Source organism: Salvelinus fontinalis, chromosome 10 (assembly GCF_029448725.1).
Source record: "Salvelinus fontinalis isolate EN_2023a chromosome 10, ASM2944872v1, whole genome shotgun sequence".
Taxonomy (NCBI): Eukaryota; Metazoa; Chordata; class Actinopteri; order Salmoniformes; family Salmonidae; genus Salvelinus; species Salvelinus fontinalis.
Genome location: NC_074674.1, coordinates 11,772,574 through 11,795,731, shown reverse-complemented (window position 1 = coordinate 11,795,731; position 23,158 = coordinate 11,772,574). Strand labels below are relative to the sequence as shown.

Sequence of the window (23,158 nt, the reverse complement as noted above, 5' to 3'; positions counted from 1 at the left end):
AAATGATAGTCCTACTAAGCCCAAACCAGATGGGATGGCGTATCACTGCAGAATGCTGTGGTAGCCATGCTGGTTAAGTGCGCCTTGAATTCTAAATAAATCACTGACAGTGTCACCAGCAAAGCACCCCCACAGCTCTTCCTCCATGCTTCAGTGGGAACCACACATGCGGAGATCATCCGTTCACCTTCTCTGCGTCTCACAAAGACACGGCGGTTGGAACCTAAAATCTTACATTTGGACCAAAGGACAGATTTCCACCGGTCTAATGTCCATTGCTCGTGTTTCTTGGCCCAAGGAAGTCTCTTCTTCTTGATGTCCTTTAGTAGTGGCTTCTTTGCAGCAATTCGACCATGAAGGCCTGATTCACGCAGTCTCCTCTGAACAGTTGACGTTGAGATGTGTCTGTTACTTGATCCCTGCGAAGCATTTATTTGGGCTGCAATTTCTGAGGCTGGCAACTCTAATGAACTTATCCTCAGCAGCAGAAGTAACTCTGGGTCTTCCTTTCCTGTGGCGGTCCTCATGAGAGCCAGTTTCATCATAGTGCTTGATGGTTTTTGTGACTGCACTTGAAGAAACTTCTTGACGTTCTTGACATTTTCCAGATTGACTGACCTTCATGTCTTAAAGTAATGATGGACTGTCATTTCTGCTTTTTTGAGCTTTTTTTTTTGCATAATATGGACTTGGTCTTTTACCAAATAGGACTATCTTCTGTATACCAACCCTACCTTGTCACAACACAACTGATTGGATCAAACGCATTAAGGAAAAAAATCTACAAATTAACTTTTAAGAAGGCACACCTGTTAATTGAAACGCATTTCAGGTGACTATGTCATGAAGCTGGTTGAGAGAATGCCAAGAGTGTGCAAAGCTGTCAAAGGCAAAGAGTGGCTACTTTGAAGAATCTCAAATATATTTAGATTTAAAAAAAAAAAAATTACTTCTTAGGGATAGGGGGCAGTATTTTTACGTCCGGATGAAAAGCGTGCCCAAAGTAAACTGCCTGTTACTCAGGCCCAGAAGCTAGGATATGCATATAATTATAGCAAGGTAGCATTGGATAGAAAACACTCTGAAGTTTCTAAAACTGTTACAATAATGTCTGCGAGTATAACAGTACTGATTGGCAGGCAAAACCCCGAGGACAAACCATCCAGGGGGGAAAGAAATTGAGGTCATAGTATTTCCTAATGGTTTTCTATAAGAAGCCCTATTTAATAGGAACCTGGTTGCAGTTCCTATGGCTTCCACTAGATATCAACAGTAGTTAGTAATTGGTTGATGTTTTTCTTTTGAGAAATGAAGAAGCATGGCTGTTCTTTGTAAGTGTCACTCCATGTGGACTCTACTGTTTGGTGCGCGTGAACTGGAACGCGCTTCACGTTGTTTTTATCCGGTATTGGAAACAGTTTACCCCGTCTTAAATTGTATCGATTATTTTTGTTTTAGGATACCCGAGGTTGGATTAGGAACGTTGTTTGAAATGTTTGGACCAAGTTTACAAGTAACTTATTAGATACTTTGTAGTCATGTTGGGCGAGTTGGAACCGGTTTATTTCTGAATCAAACGTGCCAAATAAACGGATATTTTGGGGATATAAAGAAGGACATTATCGAACAAAAGGACCATTTGTGATGTTTCTGGGACATTTTGGAGTGCCAACAGAAGATCTTCAAAGGTAAGGCATTTATTATATCGTTATTTCTGACTTGTGTCGCCACCTGCCTGGTTGAAAATTATTTTCATGTGTTTGTATGCGGGGCGCTGTTGTCAGATAATCGCATGGTCTGCTTTCGCCATAAAGCCTTTTTGAAATCTGACACTGCGGCTGGATTAACAAGAAGTGAAGCTTTATTTTGATGTATTACACTTATATTTTCGTGAATCTTGAATATTGATATTTCTGTAGTTTGAATTTGGCGCTCTGCAATTTCACTGGATGTTGTCAAATCGATCCCGCTAAAGGGATTGGCGCGCGAAGGGATCACTAACAGGTAACACTTTTTTTACGTCATCACTATTCTACAATGTAGAAATGTTGAATATTTAAGGAAAACCCTTGAATAAGTAGGTGTCTCTAAACTTTTGACTGGTACTGTAAATTCAAATTAATTCTATGTCGCCCCAGCCCTACATCTGGAGTCTTTCTCAGGGCGGCGTTACCTACACTGTGGCTTATCAGGTCACTGTGACCTCTGATACACCCTGACCAGGCCATGGTGGAGGGAGGCCAGGCCAGCTGAACACCATAGCTAGAAAACTCACAGCCCCCTTCATCTCAGGTCAGGACTGTGTGAGCATGAGTCTCTCACCCAGTTCCAATAGACCATCTCATACCGCTTTCATACACTGGCTTAAGACATTCTGAAAATAAATAGTCTTAACCATTTTACTTCCAGCTTGTTCTCAACTGCTTCCATAATTAAAGATACAGATATGGTGTCTCACAACAGACATGAATAAGACAATGAAAGTAATTACGATTCACGTTTCACTGAATTCTGTTTATTGTCAACATATCACATTAAGGAGGGACAGAACATTGATCTGTCAGTGAACACCATGAGCAAAGGGGAACACCCAGAGAGACAAAGACAAAATATCACTGACAGTCAATCACTCAAATGGGGACGGGGGACGACTGCTAGACCAGATGAGTGGCCCACTGTTAGAGCACAGCCAGCACAGCTCCCATTCAGACCGAGATAAAGAGTGATGAGAAATAGATGGAAGGTGAAAGAGTGAAATGGTCCATATCTGACAGTAGGATTAGTGGTGTCAGCAGTATGGTGGCTTTCCATTCAGCAGATCCAGGAAAAACTGCCTGGTCTGGTCCACAAAGGGGCTTCTGGGCTGGCTGGCTCTCCTCAACACGCAACAGACCAGTTTGTTGCCCGATTCCATTTCTCCCAAAACAACCTCCATCACACCATTAAGCTAACCCACGGAGGAGACACCACCAGCGCTAACATAGGAAACTGGTCATTGTTCTGAATAGCTCTTGGGAGTACATGGCCAATGCCATCGAAACAAATACAGCTACATAGAGATAGAAATGGCAGAAATAACTGACTAGATTGTGAAAAACAACAGGAGTCAGGCTGTCTGACTAAGCTTATTACTAGCCTCTCTACACTGGCCCATTTTCTGTAAAAAGCAACCGACTAGTTAATATCCCCCCCCCCCACATCCCCTAACACCAGTCCCAATTCACTGATGGCTTAAATCATCCCAGAAATTAGCTAACCGCGACCCGTTCTGCTCTGATATCTGCCCGAGAGTATAAATGCACACACTTCTTGACTAGTCTGCTAACTGTGCTGAGGGACAGCTCTCTGGACCAATGAGAAAACAGCCTTTGGAACATGTGTCTTTGGGGCACCGGCCTCTCCTGGGAGAGACTGTGCTGCTCTTTGACACAATGCGCCAACGTTATTGTAGAAGGAGTGACGCAAAACAATACCTGTCAAATTCGCTGCTTTGGTGTAAACTTGAAAACACACAACCCGCAAAGAGTTTGGCCTCTCGACGAGTGGCTTAAAAGTCAAATGAATCTGTGTGCAGTTCCAGGTGTCAAGTAAATGGTTACATTACAGACCAAAAATACATTTGGTAGTATTTATCATTTTACATGAATTAACTTGCGGAGGGAGGAGGCCATTTCATAGTACAGGTTGAATCTTCGACCGCCAGAAGGCCCTCTAGCACAGTGCTTCTGCAATAGCAGATAGCACTCGATTCCAAATGGTGCGAATGGTAGATAACACCAACACCAACCACCTCCATCTACCACCACCCTCTCTATGACACTTTCCCTCCTCCACTCCCTCAACCACCTCCCACACACCACTACTAAAACAGCAGAGCGGAAGACTTCCTAGAAGCTCACTGTTTATGTAACCCTTGCTCTCTCTCCAACAAGCACCTTCAATTTTAGTGTTAAGAGAAGGAGACTATGAGAAACGCCTTGCACAAATTCCATCCGCATGGCGATAGGTTAGTCAAAGTCCAACCACCTGATTTCTAAACCGTGCAAGCAGCAATTTCTTTTAAAAAGGCTCCATGGTGGTTAAGACTTCAAACTAACAGTGTTTAGGACTGGCCTACTGTACACATAGAGAGGTTGTTTATTGAGGTGGTGGACCCACATCCTGTTGTGGTGAGGCCACTAAACACACAGTACTAGACCACATGAAGGACGGATCGTCTTGCTAACTATAGGCCTAGATACCAGGAGAGATGTATGGGTTAAATACTGACACTGGTAGCTAGGCTAAATTGCCACTTCAGTACCAAGTTCATAAGACCTCTTTTGAAAAACAAGTACTCAAGTACTCAGTACTCAAGCACAGGCCGGCACACTTGAAGCGTTATGTAATCTTAGCCGTTTCAAGGTTCTCTAGAAGCCTCTTCGTTTCCTCAGTCCTCCCCTTCAGTCATTTAGCTGTGTTTTTCATTGCAAATCAAATTTTATTTGTCACATGCGCTGAATACAACAGGTGTAGGTAGACCTTAGAGTGAAATGCTTACAAGCCCAATGCAGTTAAGAAAATAGAGTTAAGAAAACATTTACTAAATTAAGTTTTTTTTAAAGTTACAATGAAATAACAATAACGAGGCTATATACAGGGGGTACCGGTACCGAGTAAATATGCAGGGGTACAGATTAGTCGAGGTAATTTGTACATTTAGGTAGGGGTAAAGTGACTATGCATAGATATTAACAGTGAGAAGCAGCGTAAAAACAATACAAATACTTCAGATGGCAATTTGATTAATTGTCCAGCAGTCTTATGACTTGGGGTGGGTAGAAGCTGTTAAGGAGCCTTTTGGACCTAGACTTGGCGCTCCGGTACCGCTTGCCGAGCGGTAGCAGAGAGAAAAGTCTGACTTGGGTGACTGGAGTCTTTGACAATTTTTTTGGCCTTCCATTGACACCTCCTAGTATAGAGATCTTACTGGGAGGAAGCTTAGCCCCAGTGATGTACTGGGATGTACACACTACCCTACACAGCGCATTACGGTCGGATGCCAAACAGTTGCCATACCAAGCGGTGATGCAACCAGTCAGAATGCTCTCGATGGTGCAGCTGTAGCACTTTGAGGATCTTGGGACCCATGCCAAATCTTTTCCGTCTCCTCGTGCCCTCTAAATGACTGTCTTGGTGTGTTTGGACCATGATAGTTTGTTGGACACCAAGGAACTTGAAACTCTCGACCCGCTCCACTACAGCCCCGTCAATGTGAATGGGAGCGTGTCCGGCCCTCCTTTTCCTGTAGTCCACGATCAACTCCTTCGTTTTGCTCACGTTGAGGGAGAGGTTGTTGTCCAGGCACCACACTGCCAGGTCTCTGACCTCCTCCCTATAGGCCGTCTTATCGTTGACGGTGATCAGGCCTACCACCGTTGTGTCGTCAGCAAACTTGACGGTGTTGGAGTCGTGCTTGGTCACGCAGTCATGGGTGAACAGGGAGTACAGGAGGGGACTGAGCACGCACACCTGAGGGGCCCCCATGTTGAGGATCAGCGTGGTGGATGTGTTGTTGCCTACCCTTACCACCTGGGGGCAGCCCGTCAGGAAGTCCAGGATCCAGTGCAGAGGGAGGTGTTTAGGCCCAGGGTCCTTAGATTAGTGATTAGCTTTGTAGGCACTATCGTGTTGAACGCTGAGCTGTAGTCAATGAACAGCATTCTCACGTAGGAGTTCCTTTTATCCAGGTGGGAAAGGGCAGTGTGGAGTGCGATTGAAATTGAGTCATCTGTCGATCTGTTGGGGCAGTATGCGAATTGGAGTGGGTCTAGGGTTTCCGGCATTATGGTGTTGTGAGCCATGAACAGCCTTCAAAGCACTTTATGGCTACCGACCTGAGTGCTTCGGGGCAGTAGTCATTTAAGCAGGTTAGGCGTTCTTGGGAACAGGGACTATGGTGGTCTGCTTGAAACATGTAGGTATTACAGACTTGGTCAGGTAGAGGTTGAAAATGTCAGTGAAGACACTTGCCAGTTGGTCCGTGCATGCTCTGAGTACACGTCCTGGTAATCCGTCTGGCCCCGCTGCCTTGTTGACCTGTTTAAAGGTCTTGCTCACATCGGCTACGGAGAGCATGATCACAGTCATCCGGAACAGCTGGTGCTCTCATGCATGCTTTAGTGTTGCTTGCCTCGAAGCGAGCATAAAAAAAAGGTATTTACCCTGTCTGGTAGGCTCGTGTCACTGAGCAGCTCGCGGCTGGGTTTCCCTTTGTAGTCAGTAATAGTTTGCAAGTCCTGCCACATCCGACGAGCATCAGAGCCGGTGTAGTAGGATTCAATCTTAGTCCTGTATTGATGCTTTGCCTGTTTGGTGGTTCATTTGAGGGCATAGCGGGATTTCTTATAAGTGTCCGGATTAGTCCCCCACTCCTTGAGAGGCAGCTCTAGCCTTTAGCTCAGTGCAGATGTTGCCTGTAATCCATGGCTTCTAGTTGGGATGTGTACATATGGTCACCGTGGGGACATCGTCGTCAATGTACTTCTTGATGAAGCCGGTGACTGAGGTGGTATACTCCTCAATGCAATTGGATGAATCCCGGAACATATTCCAGTCTGTGCAAGCAAAACAGTTCTGTAGCGTAGCATCAGCGTCATCTGACCACTTCCGTATTGAGGGAGTCACTGGTACGTCCTGCTTTAGTTTTTGCTTGTAAGCAGGAATCAGGAGGATAGAATTATGGTCAGATATGCCAAATGGAGGGCTAGGGAGAGCTTTGTATGCGTCTCTGTGTGTGGAATAAGTTTTAACGGAGGTTGCCGTTCTGTCTTGCTGATACACGAAAAACCCAACCAACTGCATATTATCCGTGTCGTCCTTCAGCCACGACTCGGTGAAACACAGTTTTTAATGTCCCGTTGGTAGGATAGTCTCAAACAGAGCTCATCCAGTTTATTCTCCACTGATTGCACATTGCGGCCCCTGTATCTCCGTCTTTTCTTAATGCAAATGACGGGGATTTGTGCCTGGTCCGGGAGCAACAGTATATCCTTCACGTCAGACTTATTAAAGAAAGAAAGCTTTGTCCAGTTCGAGGTGAGTAATTGCTGTTCTGATATCCAGAAGCTATTTTCAGTCATAAGAGACGGTAGCAGAAACACAAAATAAGTTAAAGAATACGGAAAAAATATATAAAAATAGCACAATTGGTTAGGAGCCCGTGAAACGGCAGCCATTCACTCCGGCGCCTGAATGAAGGGAATCAGCATTATCCTAAACGAATAGCCTATTATTTTGCTATTCCTCATAACATTAACTCAAAAGCAAATATTTTCACATAGTTACTGTCTGCCATAGCTCTTCGTCACTGAAGTAACCACCACACACACTACCTTTTCAGACATAGCTAATGTTATGAAGGCATATTATATAAAAGATATGATCGGGCAGGCTTAAACAGCTTGCTGAAAAGGGGTTGGGGTGAGGACAAGATGGTGGAATGGGCTATATCTGGTCTAGAGTGATATGATCTTTCTCCTAGTAATGGAGGACAGGAGACAAGGAAGGAGCAAGTCTCCAAATGAGGTTTGGCTATTATCTCTGTATTATAGAGATGTCTGAGCCTCTCGAGTGGCGCAGCGGTCTAAGGCACTGCATTGCAGTGCTAGAGGCGTCACTACAGACCCGGGTTTGATCCCAGACTTTGTCGCAGCCGGCCGCGGCCAGGAGACCCATGAGGCGGCGCACAATTGGCCCAGCATCGTCCGGGTCCGGGGAGGGTTTGGCCGGCCGAGATGTCCTTGTCCCATCGCGCTCTAGCAAATCCTTGTGGCGGGCCGGGCGCATGCACACTGACTTCGGTCGCTAGGATGTACGGTGTTTCCTCCGAGACATTGGTGCGGCTGGCTTCCGGGTTAAGCGAGCAATGTGTCAAGAAGCAGTGTTTCGGATGATGCATGACTCTCGACCTTCTCCTCTCCCGAATCTGTACGAGAGTTGCAGCGATTAGACAAGTCTAACTACTAATTGGATATCACAAAATTGGGGAGAAAAAAAAAAAATTTGAGTCTCATATTCCCACCACGGCAGCGATGCTTTGACAATACAGTATCTATTCCCACCCTCTCAACATTTTAAAATCAGATCTTCCTCATAAGAGACATGCCACAGATTCCATTTGAGGAGGCCAGAGATATTTTTAGAGCCCTGTGTGGCTCCCATCGCTGCCCAAGTATGCAGAGAGAAATCGCTCTACGGAGAGAGAATGCAAAAAAGTGAGTGAATGAGAAGGAGGGGAGGCGAGGTGTATCGATTTGCTCCATTAGAATTACTGCCACGCATAGTACCACGACCTAGATAATGAATTTGAGCGCTGCGAAGTCCTCGCTGGCTTCCTGGCATAAATGTATTAATTTTGATGGAGAACAAATAAGAATTCTACCGAGGAGAATTTTTTTTTTTCACAGTTTCACTTTGACATCCCTACCTTATATATTCGAATTTCCACTTGAGGTCCAGGTTATGGAAAATCTTTTTTTTTCTTAATTCTTGACAATGTAGGCCTGACTTGTCCAAATGATTTGATTACAGAATGAGGAATGAAGTTAAGCTTGGGTGTAACGTTGAGAATAAACAGTCCAACACAAGAACCCTTGCCAAATGAACTCAGAAAAGCACCATTCGGTAGAGTAGTAGAGCACTCTATCCTAAAGGCCCAGTCTCATTCCAAGGGAATTCTGAGAGACAGTGGAAAACCGATGAAGTCACATAACAGCCCCTTCCTGGTTCCCATGGAAACATAGCTTCTCACTAACATATGCCAAACTGGGAGGATGCTGGCCGGAAGAATTTACAGGAAACGGTAGGGCGCTCCCACAGTACAGGCAGAGTTTCTAAACCCAGAGGTGCAACATCGCGAGACTTCCAGGAATGCTTGCAAAGCAGACTCGGCAGACTTGGGGTTTTGCAAGCCAATGGGAGAAGTGAAAAATGTGTCCTTAGGTTTTGTATTTAGATGTTGAGAAAGTTAACTAAAAATTGGAACCAATGTCTTAAGTAGCTGAAACTGTCATTACTACAACCTTGTGAAAGTGACCAACACGTTTTCATCAAAAACAACTTTATGTCAAAGGAGTGCCTTTGATTTGAAGGCTTTCAAATGCGGAGTTCAGCATGACACGGTCGTTAGATCTGATAACATGTTTCTGCGAATGAGCTAACATTGCCATGACATCACCTACAAGCGTGATCAGGGATTTCGATCGGAGAAGCAGATTCTGCCCATCTTCATACTGTGTCATCTTTGGTACATAGGTCGTTCCATATGTAGTCAATTAACTGCACCCCTCTTAAATTTGAACGAAACCTTGCATACATGTTTGCCCATGTTAGAAGTGGTCAGAAGGGACTTTTTGGACCTGAATGCCAAAACAAGGTGCTCAAAGTAAACCCATTTTGCATACCGCAGCCTAACACGAGACAGCCATGTCTTCATCACTGAAAAAGATAAAACGGTTGAGTTTAAATGTAATTTGAAAGCTTACAAAAGGTTGTCAAACTGATGTTTGCTTGAAAAATATTTTTTGCTTAGACCCTATTTTACATCATCTGAGGTGTTTGTGTTGTGCCTGCCATTGGTTGAGACACCGGATACTTCAATACAGGGTGTCATGTTTTGGCTGATAAATATTTTCATTTTAGTCATTCAGCAATGTTATCCAGAGCGACTTACAATTAGTGCATTTATCTTAAGATCGCTAGGTGAGATAACGTCACAATCATATGTACATTTTATTTCGTTGGAGGCGCCGTGAGAGTTATTTAAGTTAATCAAATCGGTAAGGTTTCAGACGTTTTCGAAAGATGGGCAGGGACTCCGCTGTCCTGACTTTAACTTTAAGGGGAAAGTTTGTTCCACCACTGTAGCAAAATGTGAATAAAGTTGAAATTTCAACTTTCAAAATGGTACCAAAAAGATGGTTGGAGGTCCACACAAACAATGTTGACTTGAGTGGGAATATCCACTGTTATAAAGGGAACTGTCAAATAGGAAACCTATTGAATCATAGAAATACAGATAATAGAATAGACATACCCATTCAAGTTGACATTCGAGGGTGGGTGGACCGGCGGCCATTTTACTGGTAGTAATTGCATGTTGACGATTCAACTAAATGTAAACGTCAAAATGGTGTAACCAGCTACATTGCAGGGTTCTGAAGGGTTAAGTCCATTGTACGAATTATATTTCTATGATTTAAATGACACCCTGCATTTTTAGATAGACATTAAAACTTAATGTCAATTTCTTCATGAACTTTTCAAGAAATTATAGAATAGTTTGACAACCATGTTTGTAAGCTTTCAAATGATATCAAACTCAACCGTTTATCTTTCTCAGTGATGAACACATTGGAAGTCTCATGGAAGGGTGGGGTACGCAAAATTGGTCAACTTTGAGCACCTCTATCTCCTGAATGCTTCATGAAATGTAACTCCGTGACCACTTTTACTATGGGCAAACATGTTTGAAAGGTGTTATTCAAATCAAAAGGGGTGCAGTCAGAAAGTGATTGAAATCATATAGAACGATACACATTCCAGCTGCGGGTGCAAAGAGGAAAAGCAGCGCAGCAGAAAGGAAAAGGATATGGGCCCAACAATGCTTCAGTTCCCTTCCCTCTTGAGTGAACCTTGACCTCTTACAGCTCCCTCGGAGTCCTGGCCGATCGACAGCATGCCCAAGGGGCGATTCGAGTTCATTCGCAAACCAACCATCCACTGTTAAAACTATCTACAAGACTGAGATTAGGCTACATGACAAAATATTGAGCTCTATTGTTAATCTTTTTTTCACAAATCATCACACAACAGTCATACAAGTCCCAAATCCTACTCTGGAACATTACCAAAACAATCATGTCTGGATTACGGCTAAATCAAAATGGCTGTCATCCAGTCAATGACGCATTGGAAAGCCTGTGTCAAAAAATTTGACATCTGTGGAGGTTTACCATGCCAAATGCAAACCTGATTCTCTTGCATGTATTATTTTTCATAAATAACGGTCAGTGACATTCATTTAATCCAGCTCAGTTCAAGTAACACAAACCCTCGGTTTCATGAACGCAACCACACACAAATCCAGTCGCACAACGCAAGCAGTACACAGGCCTGAATTCAGTGATTCAATTACCACGGAGTCCAGTTAAAACCAATCAAATTACCAAATTAACCCAGTCCTTCAAGACAAGAAAACATTTTCTTAAACACAAACAACGCATGCAGTAAACGCATGCCGGAATTCAGTGACTAATTACCATGAAAATAAACTAAAACCAATCAACTAACCAGAGTTAGATTAACAGTCCACCATATCCAGCTACTCAACTAGAAACTCTCAAAATGACAGGACATAGGCTAACCAGCAAACTGAAACCCAACGTTAGTTATAATCAGCGAGTCAAGGTATTCTAGGCTCCTTATCCAGAGCCTTGTTCTGTCCAACTGTCTTTGCTATGTCCTATCAGTACCTGAGGAGAGGTGGTGGCCATCGTCTCCCTAGGCAGACGCTGTTGCCCTAGGTCTTGGATTTCCATGGTGGCCATGAAGCCAGCAGCAGTCACTGCGGTCTAGGCTCCAGATACAAATCTCAACTGATAAAGGAAGAATGAGAAACTGACCGCCTCTTATTCTCTCTCTCTCTCTCTCTCTCTCTCTCTCACTCACTCTTCCGCTCTCTGCAGAGCAGACAGACGCATTGCCCCTGCAGTGGCTCGGCCGTGTCGGGAGCAAGCCAAGATAACGCCCAGCCCTTGCGTCTTTCCCTCTCCCTCCCGCCCTCGCTCCTCATGGCCTCCTTTCTCTCAAACAGTCCCCCTGACTACTCTCAGCATTCTAGAAACTTCGATGAACACCCCAGCACACCCTTCTGATAGGAAAACAAACAGCACTGCGCACACCACGCACACACACATAGCAGTGACACACGTTAACTTCAGTTTTGTTTTAATAAACTGGGACATGACAGGTGTCTGTGCTAAAGTACACAACAGTGAGCATACACCACAGTTTCATGTCAGATCAATGGGTTACTTTCAAATCATTCAAAAATAGATCATTCAATTAACATAACTTGACATTATGATAAAAGACAATTGTGATGCATTAGAAGAATATAAATTCAGTCACATGACAAAGTGTCCGTTATTTGCTTTGTGTCGAGTGTGCATGCCCAAAGTGTAAGGTGAGTTAGGACAGTCAGCCAGCAGCCTGACAGGACAGAGGCCAGGGTAACAGCATTGTCATGACAACCAGAAAAGGGAGACTCCTCAGTGTGTCGACCTTTAATTAACATCTCCAGGCCTCCATGCATACAAGCCACTGATGCGCACCTTTGGAACATCTACATTTAACAGTCTAATAAATCAATGTAATATACATCACAAGACATCCATTATTTATTTATGTCAGGTCTAAAGAAACATGATATGAAGAAAATGTATTTCCGAATAACAGAATGTGTTGGCCTACCGTATGTTATCTAGCTATGTTCCATGCCATAGGCTGTAGGCTTGTTCATTTAGCAGACAAGATATGCTTATAAGTCCTGTGCCATTATTTTATATACATTTCATAGTTAGAAGAATAGAACTAAACTTTGCTGAATGAAATAGAAAGGATATTTTTACCTTAGTGCGCATATGAAGTGGCTACGCTGAGCATAATATGTATCATTTGAAACGGGTCCCATTTACTATATTTAAGAGTTATTTGGCAACTTTAGTTGTGAATGATACAAACCTTAGAATGTCTTAGAAATCAAAACATATAATGGGCTAAATGATGCGACTATATGCTATTGAGGAGTTGAAAAAGTCGTAATAAAAGCTCGCCTCAGGCTGCACAGCTGTTCTCTCATCAAGTGATCATATTTTCACGCATCAGACTATTGTTCTTCCTCTGTCAATCATGGTTACCTGCAAGGAAACACATGCCGTCATCATTGCTTTGCACAAAAAGGGCTTCACAGGCAAGGATATTGCTGCCAGTAAGATTGCACCTAAATCAACCATTTATCGGATCAAGAACTTCAAGGAGAGCGGTGATATTTGTTGTGAAGGCGGCTTCAGGGCGCCCAAGAAAGTCCAGCAAGCGCCAGGACCATCTCCTAAAGTTGATTCAGCTGCAGGATCGGAGAACCACCAGTACAGAGCTTGCTCAGGAATAGCAGCAGGTAGGTGTGAGTGCATCTGCACGCACAGTGAGGTGAAGACTTCTGGAGGATGGCCTGGTGTCAAGAAGGGCAGTAAAGAAGCCACTTCTCTCCAGGAAAAACATCAGGAACAGACTGATATTCTGCAAAAGGTACAGGAATTGGACTGCTGAGGACTGGGGTAAAGTCATTTTCTCTGATGAATCCCCTTTCCGATCGTTTGGGGCATCCGGAAAAAAGCTTGTCCGGAGAAGACAAGGTGAGCGCTACCATCAGTCCTGTGTCATGCCAACAGTAAAGCATCCTGAGACCATTCATGTGTGGGGTTGCTTCTCAGCCAAGGAAGTGGGCTCACTCACAATTTTGCCTAAGAACACAGCCATGAATAAAGAATGGTACCAACACATCCCCTGAGAGCAACTTCTCCCAACCATCCAGGAACAGTTTGGTGATGAACAATGCCTTTTCCAGCATGATGGAGCCCCTTGCCATAAGGTGAAAGTGATAACTAAGTGGCTCTGGGAACAAAACATCGATATTTTGGGTCCATGGCCAGGAAACTCCCCAGACCTTAATCCCATTGAGAACTTGTGGTCAATCCTCAAGAGGCGGGTGGACAAACAAAAACACACAAATTATGACAAACTCCAAGCATTGATTATGCAAGAATGAGCTGCCATCAGTCAGGATGTTGCTCAGAAGTTAATTGACAGCATGCCAGGGTGGATTGCAGAGGTCTTGAAAAAGAAGGGTCAACACTGCAAAGATTGACTCTTTGCATCAACGTCATGTAATTGTCAATAAAAGCCTTTGACACTTATGAAATGCTTGTAATTATATTTCAGAATTCCATAGTAACATCTGACAAAAATATCTAAAGACACTGAAGCAGCAAACTTTGTGGAAATTAATATTTGTGTCATTCTCAAAACTTTTGGCCACGATTATATTGTACAAGGCAGAGTCATAATTACATTTATCCCCCCCCCCCCCCAGGGTAAGGCTCATAAGCCTATGCATATGCATTAGCTCTAATATGTGTATGGTGTTTTGAACTAATCACCACCTTAGAAATCGCTCTCCGTTGTGTTAGGCTTTGAAACATCCACAATGACCATGTTTTACACTCAGTTTCAACCTGCTGTTGAACGTCTTTCTTCAAATTGAGCATCACATTGAGGTGAGTTTTAAAAGCAGGATACTGTTTCGATGATAAGTGTTTCATGTAATTATCTATTTCATTTGCATTGACGTTAGAGTGGTTAGAGGGACAATAGAGTCCTGTGAGTACCAGGCCATTAAGGGCCTGATGGTCATTAGCAAGTTGGGTACTACCAAAGCATGTCCAGAGTGCATAAAAGGAGATTACCATGACTCAACGGTCACGTGGAGTTTTACTGAGGTCATGACTCATGACTGCCGGCGTGGTGGTAATACAGTCACCGCAACAGCCCTACTCTTTCCCTCTGGTGACACCAGTGATGACCTCAACCTTGTTTTTGATCCCATCAAGAATGCAAAACATAAACACACACACCAGCAATAATGTAAAACACAGACATGCCAGGAGGAACGTCGGTGTTTAAAAGTCTTATGGTTGGAGCAGTTTGATGTCGAGCCACACCCAAACTGTCAACCATCAGTAGAAACGCAATGTGCAACAGCTATGAAGGGAAGTGGGTGGTGGTGGGTCGATGGGCTTAGAAAATACAAATTTCTGTGCATTAAAGCCCAACCGATTTATCAGTTGACCGATATTAAAAATATATATAGTTAAAAAATAAATAAAAAAAATACTAAAAATAAATTGAAAAAACTAAATACATTTAAAAAATAATTCGCCAGATATTAGCCTTTTAAGAATGTATTTGCGTCATCATTTAATCCACCGAAAAGGACCAATATAAGATGCGGGGAAAACGCTCTGAAAAAAATGTGTTCAATGAATTTGACATTTTTTGGGGCATTTCATTATTTGTCTGAAGAGGGCGCTCTTTACATGGCTATTAGCCTATTTTGCCTTGGCGCTATAGCAAGACTGGACACGATCGCCCAATGCAACTACACCAGTCGGAGAGGAAAGAACTACTATGAACTAAAGTGTTACTGCTTCTACGGGGAGTGTTGAGTAGATAAAAGCTTGCCAGCTCAAACAATGGATGCTATGCCCAAATGTAAAGCAAGTGGCATTCAACTCTGTGGTTACGTTAACGTTACAGCCCATTAGTGAAGCCCGCAAAATCTGGTGTGTTAAATTTGCTCTTTGCGAAGTCTATTCCTCAACCTCTGTCATTCAAATGTTTTCAGAGACATAAAAAAAATAGCAGGTTAAAAAGTAGCGCTTTGTAGCTACGTTTTTATTCATTTATTTAACCTTAATTTAACTATGCAAGTCAGTTAAGAACAAATTCTTATTTTACAATGACAGCCTACCCCGGCCAAACCCTAACGACACTGGGCCAATTGTGCGCCGCCCTATGGGACTCCCAATCACGGCCAGTTGTGATACAGCCCGGGATCAAACCAGGGTCTGTAGTGATGCCTCTAGCACTGAGATGCAGTGCCTTAGACCGCTGCGCCACTCGGGAGCCCAAATGCAACAATGCACATGCAACAATGTTGATTTTCACTTTGCCTCTTAATATAAATCCACTAGCGTTCTATAACTACACTATTAGTTTGTGTTTCTTACATCTGCAAACAGCTAGTTGGTATTTTATTAGCAAGTTGGGCCTAAATCTTGTTAGCCGCTAATGCGGCCTCGTTTCCTACCCTCTCACAATAACTCCTCCCTGACATTTTTAATTTGTTGTCATGTCAAACACTGTATTCAAAGTGCCCACTATCATATTCTAACTAAAAAAATTGAATAATCATTCTATTTCCATGATTCCAACAAATCACCCAAGTGTTTTGCTCTAAATCGCAAGTCAAATCGCAATTGCAACATTTGGTTAAAAATAAGGCCTAGATTGTTTGCCCATTGAAGTTGAATAGAACAGTATACAACAGAATGGATAAAGCAAATTTAGAACATTTCTTATTCAAAAACCCAAAATACCGTCAAATAACTTTTTTGCATACCGTGATACTTAACTGAAAAACACATGTAATTTTGGAGAGAAAAAACATCTGATTTTATAAGGCTCCCCTTAGAGTTGTTTATTAACCATTATTTTACCAGGTATATTGGCAGAAACCTTGTGTAAAAGAGAAAGTAGTGCACGAAGGACCTGGGGAAGAGTTGCAGGCGAAGAGAATGTGCCTATTTGAAAGCTAGGGAAAAAATTAGTAGCTCACGACATGTTATTTTATTTTTTTAAATAGCTCTCATGCTAGAAAAGGTTGGAGAACCCTGCCCTAGCAACTCCAGACTCCACAGACACAGCGTGCTTCAGAGCCTGTACTGTTCTTCCTTCAGCAGAATGTGTCAAAACTTTGTTCATTTGCACGTGTCTGATTCACATTCGCTTGTAAATGTCTAAACTCATCCAAAATAAAATTCGGAAGCTTCTATCTATATATGTATAACTTTTATGAGCTGAATTGCCTGTCTTTGCAATTTCTTTATTAATACTGTATATGCCAGGTTGATTGTCTGGAAATCTGGATACTGCCCAACTCTAGTCTCCAACTGTTTGAACAACATGCCAGCCTGTCCACACGTTGAAATCAAGTGGACTAGCTTATTTCTCAGAATGAGAACGAGTTGCCAATTCCTTATTTAAATTGTGGTTTATGGTTATTGCACATTTATAAAGCAAAGAGTTGCAACATTAAGCTCACCAGTCAACCTGTGTATTGAACATTCATATTGCAATGTACAGCCTAACCTATGGATTCTGTGTACACGTTATAAGACACTAATATTTGTGTAAACTATTCGCAGTTGTGTTCTGTGAGTGTCACGGAGTAGGCTGATGCCCCATTTCATGGGTGCACAATCCATAGGTTATGCTATACAGTAAGGGATGTGACAAGTTGACAATTTTGCTTAACGTTTAAACTGCTTTTTTTTTTTCATTGGTTTTTCCCGTTAAAAGAAATTACAGCAGATTAAAAACTGTTCGTGAATTGCAGTTTATTTATTGTTTAGGCTAATTGTTCAAAGCTCCCTTTTATGTAATTTGACAACTAAAATGCTTGATTACATTTCAAAGCATGAATGTCTCGTATGCTGTGTGATGGCATGAACGAATGCATGACTGCTTGATTGATACAGTAGCCTATATATTCAAATATAAACCCAAATAAGTTACGGTATTAAGACTAAACAGGATGTGCTCTTAGGCCTACAGCTCGATGGTGGTTATACAAGGATACTATACAAAGCCTCCTAATGATAACGACATCACTTATTATAACGATAATCATAATAATAACAAGAAGGAGATCAAGACAAAGGAGGGAATAGGAGCGAGAGCTGCGCGCATATTAGGCTGTGTGAGACAAACAGGTGCTGTTAGATTACAATATTATTTTACTGCTTTGCCTGTTTGGAACAGTGTAAACAACATTAAATTAATGATAAGTAATAACTGTCTGTTCTAACGAAAAACAATTGTAAAGCCTTTATTACAGCATAGCAAAGATTAAAAACAGCCAAATCTGTGAAATTGCTTTATCTGACATTTTGCCGTTGCATGAGGCTTGGTGCTCACGGAATCAGTAGGCTACTAATAAACCAATTAGGCACATTTGGGCAGACTTGATACAACATTTTGAATAGAAACACAATGGTTCATTGGATCAGTCTAAAACTTTGCACATACACTGCTGCCATCTAATGGTCAAAATCTAAATTGCGCCTAAACTGTACAATACAGTGTGGCCTTTCTCTTGCATTTCAAAGATAGAACAAAAAAAACGCATGTTTCTTCTTTGTATTATCTTTTAGCAGATTTAATGTTTTATATTCTCCTACATTAATTTCACATTTCCATTTCCTTTCAAATGGTATGAAGAATATGCATATCCTTGCTTCAGGTCCTGAGCTACAGGCAGTTAGATTTGGGCATGTCATTTTAGGCGAAAATTGAAAAAAACGGTCCGATCCTTAAGAGGTTTTAAACAAACACTCAAACAGGCAACAGAAGCAAGATCTGTTTTGTTTCTGTAGACATATGGATGATTTATAAAGCCAGGCACATGTAACAGTTAGGCTATGGATTATAGATCTAATTAAGTTGAGGTTTGACAATTTGGCTAAGCTCTATTCGCATGGGACTAGGATTACTAGAGAACGTTGGTTATGTAATTATTACCCCAGAATGTCCATTATTCCAGAGGATGATTCAGACGGGAGTATTTTTTATTTTTTTTAACTGCCCCGTCATACTTCATTTTTTTACAATAAATGAACAGCTATGACGGAAGCCTGGATGTTGAAATATCTCCACGCCTAGAAAAAAACAAGTCCAGGCGATAACAGGGCTACACTGATAACTCGAGCTTGGCTTAGAGGTCGTCAATCGGCATGGCCGATTATTTAGGGCCGACTTTAAGTTTTCATAATCGTTAAATCGCCTTTTTGGATGCCGATTATAGCCGATTACATTGCAATCCACGAGGAAACTGCGTGGCAGGCTGACCACCTGTTATGCGAGCGCAGCGTCAAAAGGACCTTGTGGCTGCAAGGAGCCAAGATAAGTTTAATGCTAGCTTGCGATTTATCTTATAAAAAACAATCAATCTTCACATAGTCACCTAGCAATATTTTTTTGTTGTACCTTTAATATCATCAACCATGTGTAGTTAACTAGCTTTTCATGCGTTCCATATAATCAACGCGGTGCCTGTTAATTTATCATCGAATCACATCCTACTTCAACTTTGCCAAACGGATGATGATTTAACAAAAGCGCATTGCCGGAAAAAGCACAATCTTTGCACAAATGCACCTAACCATAAACATTAATGCATTTTTTTTTAAATCAATACACAGAATTATATATTTTTTCAACCTGCATATTTAGTTAAAAGAAATTCATGTTAGCAGGCAATATTAACTAGGGTAATTGTGTCACTTCTCTTGCGTTCAGTGCAAGCAGAGTCAGGGAATATGCTACAGTTTGGACCGCCTGGCTCGTTGTGAACTGTGAACTAATTTGCCAGAATTTTACATAATTATGACATAACATTGAAGGTTGTGCAATGTAACAGCAATATTTAGACTTAGGGTTGCCACCCGTTCTATAAAATACGGAACGTTTCCGTATTTCCCGGAAAGAATAAATGTTTTGTTTTCGAAATTATAGTTTCCAGATTTGACCATATTAATGACCAAAGGCTCGTATTTCTGTGTTTATTATATTATAATTTAGTATTTGATATTTGATAGAGCAGTCTGACTGAGCGGTGGTAGGCAGCAGCAGGCTCGTAAGCATTCATTCAAACAGCACTTTACTGCGTTTGCCAGCAGCTCTTAGCAATTGCTTGATGCGCAGCTCTGTTTATGACTTCAAGCCTATCAACTCCCGAGATTAGGCTGGAAATACTAAAGTGCCTATAAGAACATCCTATAGTCAAAGGTATATGAAATACAAATGGTATAGAGAGAAATAGTCCTATAATTCCGATAATAACTACAACCTAAAACGTCTTATATTGAAGAAGACATCCGCCGCATTGTTCTCAATCCCAATGTGCTGGTTAATTTTGCTATTATGCACATTGCAACATAGGGAAAGGCGCCAATTCTACGGCGCACCGAAGATTGTTTCAGAACCATGGACAGCAACCATATCCAACGCGGGAGAAAGTGCATTTGTTATAAAATAATATTTGATTTATTAGTGTTGCACAATTATTTTCCCGTAATATAACCATATACAATTTCAGTATCACATGTCTTAGAGTGATGGACTGTGCCATCCCCGTGGCCTACGCAATGGATTAGTCCACTGAGACTGTCACGAAACAGACAGGTGTCTTGTACACCATGAAAAATAAATAAATACGGCTGCTCAACTAAAGAAATCTCGGCCGACCAACAGCCTATCGACCAAACAATCGACCAGTTGACTAAATGGAGTCAGCCCTACACATTATCTAGTCCAATTGTGGCACGTTTTCCATTAGCATCAGTTTCAATGGGGACCCTTATTTTGAAGGCGAACCATCAGTTCACTATTGTTGCTAATGTTGTTCACAACACACTGGTAATTTGTTCAATGGCATTCCACCAAAATATATTTAAGCAATAAGGCCCAAGATGGCAAAAGGCTGTTCTTATGCACGAAGCAACTCGTAATGCCTGGACACAGCCCATAGCCGTGGTATATCGACCATATATCACAAACCCCGAGGTGTCTTATTGCTATTATAAACTGGTTACCAACATAATTAGTGCCGTAAAAATAAATGGTTTGGCATACCCATGGTATATGGTCTGATATACCACGGCTGTCAGCCAATCAGCATTCAGGGCTCAACCCTCCCAGTTTATAATGGTGGTTCGAGCCTTGAATGCTGATTGGCTGACAGTTGTGGTATATCACGGGTATGACAAAACATGTATTTTTAGTGCTCTAATTAAGTTGGTATCCAGTTTATAATATCAATACGGGACCTTGGAGGGGTAAATGGCCAATATACTCACCGTTGCCTCGTGCTTAAGAAAAGCCCTTAGCCGTGGTTTATTGGCCATATACCACACCACCTCAGGGGTACTATTGATTCAATAACTAACCCTTCTTACCAGTTCTGTCTGTGATCCCACTATCATATTGCCGTGATGCCGGGCGGGTCCTTCGGCTATGGCCGACAACATATGGCTGGCGTCGACAGAATATACTACCATGTATTAAAATGTGCCATTGATTTATAAAGATTTAATAGCTGCACATTTTGCTGTTGAATGGGTGGTTGTGTGACCTCACGCTGTCAATGTCAGCGCAAGAAAGCTTGTTGACTTAGCCAGAGATGCTACAATGAGTCAGGGGTTAATAACACTGATACCTAAGCCTAAAAAAATAAGTGCTGCTCATCGATAACTGGCGTCCAACTTGTCTTCTTAATAATGACTATAAGATATTAGCCTTGCTACTTGCAAAAATAATTAAATAAGTCCTGGATGCAATCATTGATGAAAAAAAATAAAAAGACAGCCAGAGATGGTTTATGGCTCAGCGAATGTAGCTAGTTAACTAGCCTCCTCCAATAATAAGGTTTTGGCTCAATAAGATATGCAAGCTTGTTTTCAAACGGGGATGAGATGACGGTGCCCTGACAGTTATGTTGTCGATGCAAGTAGCTACGATGCAAGTAGCTTGCTAGTTAGCAGGGGGATGGTGAGGCTAGCTGTGAGTGACGAAATGCTAGCTAGTAGACCCTACACAAGTTACTTTAAAAGCAGAAAGTGCAAGTTAGTAAAGCCGTTTTTATTCAAACCCACCATGTGCAAAATAACTGTTCTAAATAGCACGCTTACCTCTACTGTGCGGTGAGCTTGGGTAGCTTTCTAGAACTGGATCGAAAACGGGGCCAACCTCCCGGAATGAAATAGCTGTCGCGCTTTTTCAACCATCGTCTCGTCAGCAACACTAAGACAGATCACGGAATTTCGAAAATGTTTAAAAAAATAAAAGTTTCCCACGTAATAGTAGAAGTATCATTAGCTGTATTTATTCATGATATGGAAAATTGTGTAAACATTAACAATGATTCATATTTGTTCATATTTAATTTACATTTACTTAATTTATTTAATTTATTAATTAATTTATATTTTATCTAATTTACATTTACATTAAATGTGGGTTTTAAAACATGTTCCAAGGTAAAATATATGCCCGCAATACAATACACTCTATATGAAAAACACCTTCATAATATTGAGTTGCTCTATGCTTCCAACAGCTGTCTCAAGTTGGTTGGATGTCCTTGGGGTGATGGACCATTGAAATCAAATTTGATTTGATTCACCACGGACGAGCAGAATCTTTTTTCTTCTTTCACGACTCTGACGAGCCGGTTGTGGAGGATATACGGCTCCCTCGGGAAAAGGGGAGCCGTATAGAAAATGTCAAATATAATTAGTAAAAATCCAAATAACTTCATAGATCTTCATTGTATAGGGTTTAAACACTGCTTCCAATGCATGTTCAATGAACCATAAACAATTAATGAACATGAACCTATGGAAGGCTCGTTAGGCACTAACAGCTTACAGACGGTAGGCAATTAAGGTCACAGTGTATGAAAACTTAGGACACTAAAGAGGCCTTTCTACTGACTCTGAAAAATACCAAAAGAAAGATGCACAGGGTCCCTGCTCATCTGCCAGAACGTGCCTTCGGTATGCTGCAAGGAGGCATGAGGACTGCAGATGTGGCCAGGGCAATAAAATACTATGTCCGTACTGTGAGACGCCTAAGACAGCGCTACAGGGAGACAGGACGGACAGCTGATCGTCCTCGCAGTGGCAGACCATGTGTAACAACACCTGCACAGGATCGGTACATCCGAACATCACACCTGCGGGACAGGTACAGGATGGCAACAACAACCGCCCGAATTACACCAGGAATGCACACATCAGTGCTCAGACTGTCCACAATAGGCTGAGAGAGGCTGGACTGAGTGCTTGTAGGCCTGTTGTAAGGCAGGTCCTCACCAGACATCACTGGCAACAACGTCTCCTATGGGCACAAACCCACCATCGCTGGACCAGACAGGACTGGCAAAAAGTGCTCTTCACTGACGAGTTACGGTTTTGTCTCACCAGGGACGATGGTCGGATTCACATTTTTCGTAGAAGGAATGAGCGTTACACTGAGGCCTGTACTCTGGAGCGAGATCAATTTGGAGGTGGAGGGTCCGTCATGGTCTGGGACGGTGTGTCACAGCATCATCAGACTGAGCTTCTTGTCATTGCAGGCAATCTCAACGCTGTGCGTTACAGGGGAGACATCCTCCTCCCTCATGTGGTACCCTTCCTGCAGGCTCATCCTGACATGACCC

At 42.2% G+C, this 23,158-nt stretch overlaps 1 protein-coding gene across 5 annotated transcripts in view; it reads right to left on the bottom strand.

The window, feature by feature from the left end:
* Window positions 1–21,735, bottom strand: part of LOC129863624 (spectrin alpha chain, non-erythrocytic 1-like) — a 70,007-nt gene extending 48,272 nt beyond the window's left edge. For 2 of the 5 annotated variants that reach the window (XM_055935740.1, XM_055935744.1), the window contains exon 1: window positions 11,514–11,720. In XM_055935740.1, the coding sequence (XP_055791715.1) occupies window positions 11,514–11,588 (75 nt within the window). In that variant the 5' untranslated portion in view covers window positions 11,589–11,720. Of the gene's footprint in view, window positions 1–11,513; window positions 11,721–21,626 lie in introns of those variants that run through there. The other 3 variants (XM_055935739.1, XM_055935741.1, XM_055935743.1) reach the window with 2 other exon arrangements.
* Between the last annotated feature and the right edge of the window lie 1,423 nt (window positions 21,736–23,158).